Here is a 10,339-nt window from a genome sequence, read left to right on the forward strand (position 1 = left end):
GTTTTTTGAGCCTGTAGGGTTCTCTGTATACATCTGCCTGCACACACACACACACACACACACACACACACAGAGAGAGAGAGAGAGAGAGAGAGAGAGAGAGAGAAAGAGAGAGAGAGAGAGAGAGAGAGAGGTGTGAACACAGGTCAATGTCCATGCTAACTCAGTGCATGCAGTAGCTGGGAGATGTGCAGTGGGGATGGCGAATATCTTTGACAAAGTGGAGAAGAAGAGGCACTTGGAGGGCATCAGGACCATTTGGACCTGGTGGGCTCTTCCAGCAGGTGACATTTCAAATAATGAACACTGTTACAAAATCACAAGGGTTGCCCCCACCGGCGCAGGCTGCCAGCTGGATGATACCAAGATAGTGAAAGCCGAGAGCTTGGGTCTGAAGTGGGTAGGTGGGGCAGGTGTGTGTGTGCTGCAGTAGGAAGGGAGTTTGTGTTCTCATACCAACAAAGCTGGGACCCTTCAAAGCCCAAACACGTTACCTAAGCTTTTATATTTGAAAGACCCTTTGAGTCCACTATCATCAGGTATGGTGGTGGATATCTTTAATTCCAGCACTTAGGTAGCTGAAGCTGGAAGACCAAGAATTCAAGGCTATTCTGGGGCATTTGGTGAGATCTTTTAAAAATAAAGCCGCAGAGTCCTTTTGAGGATGGAGGATTAGAACTGCCTCTCCTCCTAAAGCCCAAGTTTCCAGCATGGAGAGCCTTAACAGGAACCACTCAGATTAGGAACAAGTCATCACCTTCCCACCTGTTCTTTTTTGCATCAGAACCTGGGACCCCACCAGGGACTCAAGGGTTCTTCAAGCTATGACTTAAAATCTGGGAACCCTAATCTGGTGAAGGAGTCTAAGGATCTAACTCCATATCACCAAGACCAGAACCTGGGGACTACTCTGTCTAAGCCTTCCCTGGGTGATCAGGACACTGGACTGCGCATGTGGCCAGGTCCTGGTACAAGAAAGGTCCCTCCACCCCGTGTGTGTGTGTGTGTGTGTGTGTGTGTGTGTGTGTATGTATCTCTTATCCATTTCTTTGCCCATGCCTTCGCTGAGGTAGAAACACGAGGTTACAGTTTGGATGAAGTCTGAGAGTCCTCAAAGGTTTCATGTGCTGGTTTTTAATCACACTGTCAAGTATTGGGATGGGCACCAATGCTGCTGCAGGGACACTCTGGGGAGTCATTAGGGTTAGAAAAGGTTGTCAGGGTGGAGTGGGGTCCCTGTAGAGAGGCCAGAGTAGACACACTCATGCTTTCTCTCTCACTGTGTAATGACCTCTGCCCCCTTGGGACTCTTGTCAGTCCCAAGAGTTCTTGTCAATAAGAACTGACACACAGTGCTGGCCCTGAACCCCAGACCTTCATAATTATGAAGTAATATAAGCTCAACTTTATAACTCAGTCACTTGTGGTGCTGTGCTATTGGAAACAGAATAGAGGGAAATCCACACAGAGAATCTGCCTGATCCGAGGCTATTTCCACACAGCAGGCCACCCTGACCACCCTCAAGGCCTATTTTTCACCTTCACAGTAATCTTGTAAGTTAGATCCTGCTAAGAGCACTTCAGCCATGGGGAAACTGATCAGAAAAGTCATCCGCACCACCTGCACTGGAAAATGTTCGTTCTTGTGGTTCCTGAGCCGGAGAGCTTTCGGTATGGACTGTCAAAGCGTTTTTATAGAACCTAACTCAGCTTCGGATCTAGTTCAGTGATAGAAGGCTTGCCCAGCCTTCTTAAAACCCTAGGTTCAAACCTCAATACCAAAAAAATAATATAGTAGGGTGCCTAGTTGGGTGTGCTACTGCACACTGCTAATCTCAGTACTTGGGCAGGAAGATCTGGAGCTTAAGGCCAGCCTGGGCTACATAGTGAAACCCTGCCTCGTTAAAACAAATTAATTAAAAAGGCAAACCAAATCATTACAAAAAATTTAGGGCTGGGCTAGTCTTGCTAGCTTTAAATATTGCTTGGAACTAGAAGCCAGGGAGACGTCTCTGGGATTACCAGAGATCTTACGTGATCTTAGGGTTAGGTCCGTTAGAAGGTGAGACCAAACATGTGTCTTGCTATGACACATTTGGGGATTAGAGGTTACAAGGGAGTGTGGGAGGGAGTGGGGGGGTGCTGCTTCTGGGTCGCCCACACTCCCCAGGTCATCAAGGTTCTGAGGCTGCTGCTAGCGCCCTCCTCGCCTCTCCCAAGCCGGTGTAACACAGGGCAGGTAAGGTACAGAAGCAACTAAAAAGAAAGGGTGAGAGAAAAAGATGGAAGTCAAAGCCAAAGACACACACAGCAGAGGACTGGAGACCCTTCCTGGTCTCTCTCTAGCCCTCTGGGCACTTGCCCCTGAAACTCTCCGGACATCAGTCCTAGAACCCCGGACAGGAGCGGGGAAGCACCGAAGAGAGGGAACCCAGCTCCGTCCCACTGCAGGCCGTCCAACTTTCCCTGAACCCCTTAATAGCAGGGTAAACCGAGGCCTGCACCCCCCCGCCCCCACTCGCTGGTTCTCGCTTGGCGGAAGCCCAGCCCTAGTTGGCTGCGCCCAGGCACGCGGCTCCGCTCCGCTCCCCTCCTGGGCAGGCTGAGCGCGGAGCCTGCCAGTCGCTCCCGCTCCGGGCGCTGCTGCCCGGGGCTGGAGCCCGCCTCTCCCGCTCTGATGTAAGCTGATATTTTAATTCTCTTACAAGGAATGGTGTTTAGAGAAATGACTTAACCGGATTACTCATCGTCGATAATGACTTGGCCCAGCTCCGAGGCTATTCCTAGACGTGACGCTTGAGGCTTTGATTCTCTTTTCTTTTGCACACGCCCCCCAACAAACTCTCTCTCCCACCCCATCCCCACCTCCGTGCGCGCAACCCCCCCTTCCCTTCCATTGCCAAGAAATTACAGTGAGTGGCAACTCCACCCCTACACTCCCCTCTCGCAAGGCATCCTGGGAGATGGAGTCCTCGTTTGATTCTGGGCGCACCCCTATCACTCCCCATCTCCGCGCTACTGAGCGTTGAGCAGGGTTAGATGGGAGCAGAAGTCACATAAGTGAGCTATGTCTCAGTTTATCCACCTGTCAAATGGGAGGAACAGTCAAAAACCTTCAAAGAGGATCGAAATGAAATCCTTCTCCAGTGCATTTTGTACTGACTCCGAGTCTAGATTTACTGCTCTGTGACAAACTGTGACACAGGGAACCAAAGTTCGGTTGCCCTGTTCCTAGGACCAGTCACATTGTCAACCTTTCTTTACTCCTTCCAGATTATGGATGAGCATAAACTTGTACGACATCTGCTCCCAGTTCCTCAATGTCCCCAATGTATTCTGGGGACAAATATAGTGCCTATTTTGTAGGGACCAGGTGACATGTCAGGTAAGACACGGGGATGGGAGAGTCTGATGGAGAGAATGTGCTGATTCTCCAGTGCCCTCTTTGCTGTCCATTAGTGGCTATGACTGTGTCTACTTTGGTGCCAATGCACAGAACACATGTTGGTAAAATGGATGGACAGACAGACGGACGGACGGATGGGTGGATGGGTGGGTGGATGGATGCATGGGCACAGCATCACCCCTGTATTCTCTGATAAGTCACTTGTGGCTCTGAGGAGCCAAACAACTCTCACAAGGTTGCACATCTGGGCTATGTATGAGTGCAGATGAAAACCCCAAATTCTTCCTTACCCAAGAGGATTCAACTGTCACCTTTCAGGTGCAGAAGTTCAATATCTTGGGTTTCTGTTGGGTGGGGAGAGAGCCATGGAGCTCCCAACCCTAAAGCCAGCACTAACCCAACACAGGAAGCTGCTCCAGATTCAGTGGGAGGTGCAGAGAGAGAGAGGGGTTGGAGTACCTGCCTTTAAGCACCCTGGAGACAGTGACCATAGTTCTTCTCCTAGGAAATTGTCCCTTGGTGATCTGGGACACAGCCCTATCCCAGCATTGCCAGTTCATCCCTACCCCGTCCCCAAAGGCCAAAAGCTATTCTTGTCTCTTTCTAAAATACGCATTTGAAACCATGAGCCCATTTTTTCCATTCCCGGGCTCGGGGATGATCTATTTCAAGCATTTGTTGTTTCCATGAGTTGCAAATGCCACTGTGAATCTAGCCTTTCCTGGACAGCTAGCACAGGGGGTGGGGAGCAAGGCAGGGCCAACAGTTAAAAATACTCCCCCACTTCATTCCCTTTTGAAAACAAGGCCCCAGAGGCATTTTGCAACTGCTGAGCCTGGGAACAGAGCAGAAACGGGGAGGGGGGCGGGGGAAGGCGCTTGTCCTGTTTTTTGAGCACACTGAACAGCTTTGAAGGTCTCAGATGAAGCGTGGCACCCACTTTCCTGTGTGACGTCCAGCAACTTGCTGAACCTCTCAGGGCCTGTAAGCTCCAGGATGAGATCCATCTTCAAGGTCTGGTCCCTAGAGATGGACCAGTATGAGGCATTAGAAGGTAGCCTTAGCTCATTCTCTCCCCCAAAATCCTCTAAGAGATCTAGAATTTTCTCAACAGGATTCAGGTAATCAAGGGGGGAAAAAGACTATTGAGGGATCACAGGAAGGCACAGACAGTGGCAGATACTAACGGAGAAGCCGATCTGTGTTTTAACTGTAGAGATCTCTGTGACAAAAACCAATCAGAATTCTATCAGCTAAAAACATACACATTAAACAAAGTTACATGTTTTGCCATACCATGAATACATGAATACATGAAAACAAGTAAGGAACATTCTAAAAGACTATCCAATCTGATAAGAAGAGGGAGTGAACTGGATTTGGAACAGGGCCAGAGAGGACTGATTTATTCTCAATGCTTTTTCCAGGAAGAATGTGTTTACCCATTAGTGGTGTTTTGTTTTTCTTCTGGAGGCTGCTGCAGGGACAACCAAGACATGGAGGGGGCTGCTGACTGCTCACGCTATCCTGGGCTGGTGCTCTGTGGATGGAGGGTGATGGGGGAGGTGGCTGTGGGCTGGGCAGGAATGTGTAAAGCAGAAGTTTCAGCAACTGGAGTATCTGTGTTTTTAGGAAGGCAAAAGGAGGTATCATTGCTCAGCAGGACTTATTAGCTGTTGTAAATTACTTTCTGTTGCAAATAGTTGCCTCGGGAGACAATTAAATTTAGATCATATTGTTCTCAGGTTGCCCCAGACAGGTGTTGACTTGCTGAGGCTTTGCACAAACAGAGCTGCCTGAGAGTGCACTCTCCTGCCTGGACAGTCGGATCCTCCTATCCAGAGGTAGGGTTAGCTATTGCTTTGGAAGGTAGTGAGTGCCTCATTGATGGACATATCCAGCCCAGGAGGTAGTGGATGGTCTGTACCATGACACTGAAGGCAGCGTGCAGATCTCCTTGGCAGGCACTGTGCTAGTCCAACCAATCCCTTACCAAATGAACACAGTGGAACTAGAAGCCTGTGAAGTTTCCAGGTGGTATCTCTCGGTAGATAGCATCTCTGCCAGAGTCTCGGATCTCTTAGGATGCACTGTGGTTTGTAATCTTGGATGTGGGAGGCACTGTTACAATCATTATTCTGGCCATAAATATTGACAACGATGTGCCTGTTACCAGATCGGCAAGCACCGGTTATTATAATTATCCTGTGTTGCCTGCTCCAGGCTGAGCTTGTAGATCTGCCATTCCAGAGCCTATGGATAAAGCCCAGAGGGTCAGAGTCACCAAATACAGAGTGTCCATTTGTTCAGTATGAAGAGGTACACTAAAATGTCAGGGGGCTGGAGGTGACTATGGAGCTCTCCTCATCTGTGCCCCAATTCCAAGGTTGAGCTCTACCCCTCCCTCCTACCAGTAATATGCGCTAATTAGTCTCCCAGGCCTGTTTTGCTCTATATAATGAAGATAACGATGATGTGAAATGTACAGAGCTGTATGAGAATTATAGTTAACAGAATGTAATTCCCGGTATACCAACTACATACTAGGAACAGAGTTCAAGTCCAAGCCGAAAGGCTAATAAGGCTTTCTGCTTTTTTTTTTTAAAGGTTTTTCGAGACAGGGTTTCTCTGTGTATCCCTGGCTGTCCTGGAACTCACTCTGTAGACCAGGCTGGCCTCGAACTCAGAAACCCGCCTGCCTCTGCCTCCCAAGTGCTGGGATTAAAGGCGTGCGCCACCACTGCCCAGCTGGCTTTCTGCTTTTAAATCTCAAGTTTTAGCTTCATCTTTTATAACCCACACAGGTCCAAATGACTGCTCTGCCTAATCTTGTCCACACTCACCCTCAACTCGTTCACTTCCTCCTTACACGGTTCAGCTTGTGGCTGTCACTCAGTCTACAAGACATATGTAGACATGGACGTTTCAGGCATTAGGCCTGGGCAACGGACTTTCTAGATCAGCCCCTGGTAGGCTAACAGTACTCACCTCTCTTATGTGAAGCCGGATAGGATGGAACTGGCCAGGACCACTTCAGGTAAAAGTCAGACGCACTTTATTTAACCCCACCCAGTCTTTGGCACGCTACAGAGAGCAGTCAGTTTTTCTGAGACTCTAGTTTTGCCTCTGGGGAAACGAACAGACACAGGAGAGCCGTGATTCTCGAGTGTCCTATATCAGTTCCTAGCTGTAAAGTGGGCGCACACTACAACTCCCAGACATCCTCGGACTTAAGGGGCGGAGTCCGATCCGCCCTAGAAAATAGGATTCACCAATGGAAGCCCAGAGCGCGGCAGGGGCGGGTCCAGGGGGCGGGTCCGCGGGGAGGAGGCAGTGGAGCCGCGCTGCAAGTCAGTCGCGCCGAGAGCGCTGGGACAGGACGGCTGTGCGCCTCAAGGGTCTCCGTACGGCGACGCGCGATCTCGCAGGGCCATGGGTAAGCAGCTGGAGGGAGGCGCCGGGGTCGGAGGTCTGGGGTCCCAGAGCGGTCGTAGCCCTCGGGGCAACCCGAATGTCTGCGTGCTCTCTTCTCGTGGAAAGTCAGGGCGGCCAGGGGCTTCCCAGGCGTTTTATCTTGAAACTCTCCTCTCCGGCTCTGGACTGAAATTCACTGAGCCGCCCACACTTCCTGCTGCGGTTTCAATCTCGAGCTGCTCTGGGCCCATTTGTTGTGACAGCTGTCAGCAGCAGCTTCTCGGCCGCGGGCCCCTCCCTGCCCCGTGCCAGCCCAGCGCTTCTCAGAAGCCGAGGCGCCCGGGCCGCGCTCAGCGCTTCCCACTGCGGCCCCGATTCCTGAAAGTGACTGCGCGGGTTTTGAAGAAATTGCTCAATGCGCTTTGAAGAATCAACGGTTCCTCTTTTCTGCCGAGGGACATGCCGATGGTTTGACAGTCACAAGCTTCAGATCCCCTGCTCCTTCTCTCTTCTCTTTCCTTTTTATTTTTGTTTCTTTTTCTTTCCAACCCCCAGCAGGAAAGACGGTTTCTTTTTACCCGCCTGGTCTTCTGAGTTTCCCTCTATTCCCTCGGGTCTCTTCAAAGGGGCGGGGGGGGGGCCGGGGAGGGGGGGGGGGGGTGTTTAGTGGAGGGAGGGCAGAAGCTCAGGCTGCCAGAGTGCGACGAACAAGTTTGGCTTTGCTCTCATTGCGAACTAGGGACACAAACCACATCACCGCATCTGCGACCCTCGGCACTGCCCCGGGGGGTTGCCTCTGGCTAGGGTCACATTCCACACCATAGCCCACAGGGACAGTGGGGGCAACCCTAGGCCGGGAAGGCCTCATATTCATCCCAAGTTGTGTTGTTCCGGCCTGCATCCCCTGGTTTGCAGTCTTTCTTTTCAGGAGTGTAACAGGTGCTCCTTGCCCCGCCCCGCGGGCATTGTTGGGAATTGATGCAAATCTAGGATTCGCAGTGCCTAAAGAAGATGGAGGCCAGGGAAGGGGAGGGTGGGGGATGTTAGATAGAGGGTCTGGTCTCCGCAGCAGTTAGAGTCCTAACTGACTGCTTGGCCTAGAACTTGAAGTGATAGAGGCAGAATGGGCTTTAGAATTATATACCCAACCCCCATCTTCTATTACAGAGAAACTGAGGCACAGAGACAGGCTCAGGTCTGACAGTTGAGTGAGGACCAGGCTTCGATGACTCCTTGGTCTTTTCTTCTTTCCTGGTGGCCTTCCGCTGCTCTGTAATGGTGTACATCCCCTCTTGCGCAGGGTAGCAGGCACTGTGCTAGGGTGAGGAGAGGAGGCGGAGAAAGGAAAAGTGAGGTCCGGAAGTTCCCTGTGTAGGGGTTCTAGTCTCCTGTTGAGTCACCCTCTGCAGCTTGTCTCTGCATAGGTGAGTTGGAAAAACCGGAAATGATCCATATAGAAAGTCTGTTTTCACCAAACATATGGACCCACCATAGAGGGGTGGGGCTGTGAAGACTCAGTTCTTCCAGGAGTAGGATCTCTTGGGCTATCTCAGAGCAGTGGGAGTCTGGAATCTCATACCTGATGCCCCTACACTCCTCTCTGCCTTTCTGCACCTCGCAGGGCTCTCCCAGTGTCCCTAGCCACTAACAGAGCTTGGCAGAGGTACCAAGGGTAGGCTGTGGCCAGTTCTGTGTCCTGAATCCACAGACTCCTGTCCAGCTGTCCTCAAGGCTGGCTCTTGGCAGGACCCCACCCCCCAAATTGTCTACTGGAGCAAGCCCGAGGAGGAGAATGCCAGGCAGCCGGCTTCTGGGCCACTAGCGGACTGACCGCTTCAAAGGCTGTCTTTGTTTCCTCTCCAGCGTGAGCTAAGAGAAACTTAAGCCAACAACCTCAGGCAAGGGGGTGGGGTTGTGTCTACTGGTTGTTATTGAGGTTGCTGCTGCCCTTATTGTTGTAATTGACGCAGTGTTCCCAGCCAGTGAGTTTTCATGAAAGGAAGTGTCACTTCCTTCCCTTCACAAGCAGGGTGACTGGGGTAAGCAAACGAAGGCAGGCGAGGGAGGGAAAGTGGCAGCCACACCTAGCAAGCCAGCTCAGGGGAGTGAGCCTTGAACCCTGTCAGAGCATCAGCGTTCTCAGGTCAGGTACACACTCCCCCACATACTTAGGTCAGTCTTTCAGGGGCACCCTAAGGAGAATCAGATACATCCATGGGGACAGGCAGGTGTCAGCGAGGTGATCTGTAGGGCGAAGCATCATTTCTTGCTTGCTTCTGCTTAGAATACTGGCTGTTGAGCCTAGCACACCCTTCTCACAGATGAGAGAGCTACAGAAACAACGCTGGAGGTGATAAAAGACACACCAAGCTTGGCATGGTGGTGCACGCCTGTAGTCCCAACACTAGGGAATGATACGTTCAAGGCCAGTCTGGGCTACACAGAAAGACCCTGTCCCAAGCAAACAACTAACAAACAAGCAAAGACAGCACCCCCGTGTGGTGCGAGAGCCCTCTCTCTCTCTGCTTTGTCCAGCTCAGTTTCATCTGATCTCAACTCATTGACTGGAAGTGGGGGGGCAGGCTTACAGGGCCTCTCCATATCCCAACAGCCATCCCTCTGCCTCAGTGACTCCTCTGCAGGGTGACCTTCACTACTTTCATCTTCCCCCTTTCACTCAGAGCCTTTGTCTACCCAGACAGCAAGTAACCATTTCTTTAGAGAATCTCAGTAGTATCCAACACGTTTTCCCCTTCCTTAAAGGTTATAACGTGACATCCTGTATTGCAAGGTGATAGGGCCCTGGGAGACTCCAAGCAAGGCCAGACACGTTGATTCTCACCATAGACCTTCTTCCCCTCCCTATTCGGGGCCTGGTTAGCTCCATGGTTCATACTGACCTATTCTTGTTAGCAAAGGAATGGTGCTGTACAAATCTGCTCAGGCAGTGTGGGTAGTTTTATACAGTCTGAGCTTAGTGCGATAGATGAGGTCTCTCTCTCCTATTTAAGCTCTAGAAGTTGGGGTTCAGGCTTTTGGCACCATCAGACTTTCATAGTTTGGAATCTCAGCTTTGCCCACTGGAAAGCTGTGTGACCCTGAGGCTGGTTGCCTGAATTCTCTGAGCCTCTGGCATGACATCTGTAAGGCTCGTATAGATGCTCAACTACAGGCAGCCCAGGAGAGATTAGCTTCAGTGAAGCCATAGCTAGCGCAGGAAGAGAAATAAGGGATGGCTTGAAAACACCAACTTTGGCAAGCTCAGAAAGGAAGACTGAAACTCCCGCCCTTAGTGCCATAGCTTAGAATCTACAGGCCCAAGCAGCCTCTGACACAGCCTTGGAATCCACCCACAAGGGGCTGGGGCAGCCCACCTGCTGTACCTGTGCCCACCTGTCTGTGGCCTAGGGAGGGACTCTGTCAAACTATGGTCTCTTAGCTTCCCTGGGTCCTTGTATGGAAAGTGGAGTAGGAAGTCCAGGGAGCTGTGGCAGGAAGACCTGTCGGTTTTTTGTTTTG

General features: G+C 51.1%; 1 protein-coding gene across 3 annotated transcripts in view; it reads left to right on the forward strand.

Moving 5' to 3' along the window:
• The first annotated feature begins 6,744 nt into the window (after positions 1 to 6,744).
• Arid5a (AT-rich interaction domain 5A) overlaps positions 6,745 to 10,339 on the forward strand; it is a 14,862-nt gene continuing 11,267 nt past the window's right edge. For 2 of the 3 annotated variants that reach the window (XM_028775480.1, XM_028775482.1), the window contains exon 1: positions 6,745 to 6,842. In XM_028775480.1, coding sequence (XP_028631313.1) covers positions 6,839 to 6,842 — 4 coding nt within the window. In that variant the 5' untranslated portion in view covers positions 6,745 to 6,838. The remainder of the gene's footprint in view (positions 6,843 to 10,339) is intronic. The other variant, XM_028775481.1, reaches the window with a different exon arrangement.

The sequence above is a fragment of the Grammomys surdaster genome, unplaced genomic scaffold, assembly GCF_004785775.1.
Source record: "Grammomys surdaster isolate TR1022 unplaced genomic scaffold, NIH_TR_1.0 255, whole genome shotgun sequence".
NCBI classification, from domain to species: Eukaryota; Metazoa; Chordata; class Mammalia; order Rodentia; family Muridae; genus Grammomys; species Grammomys surdaster.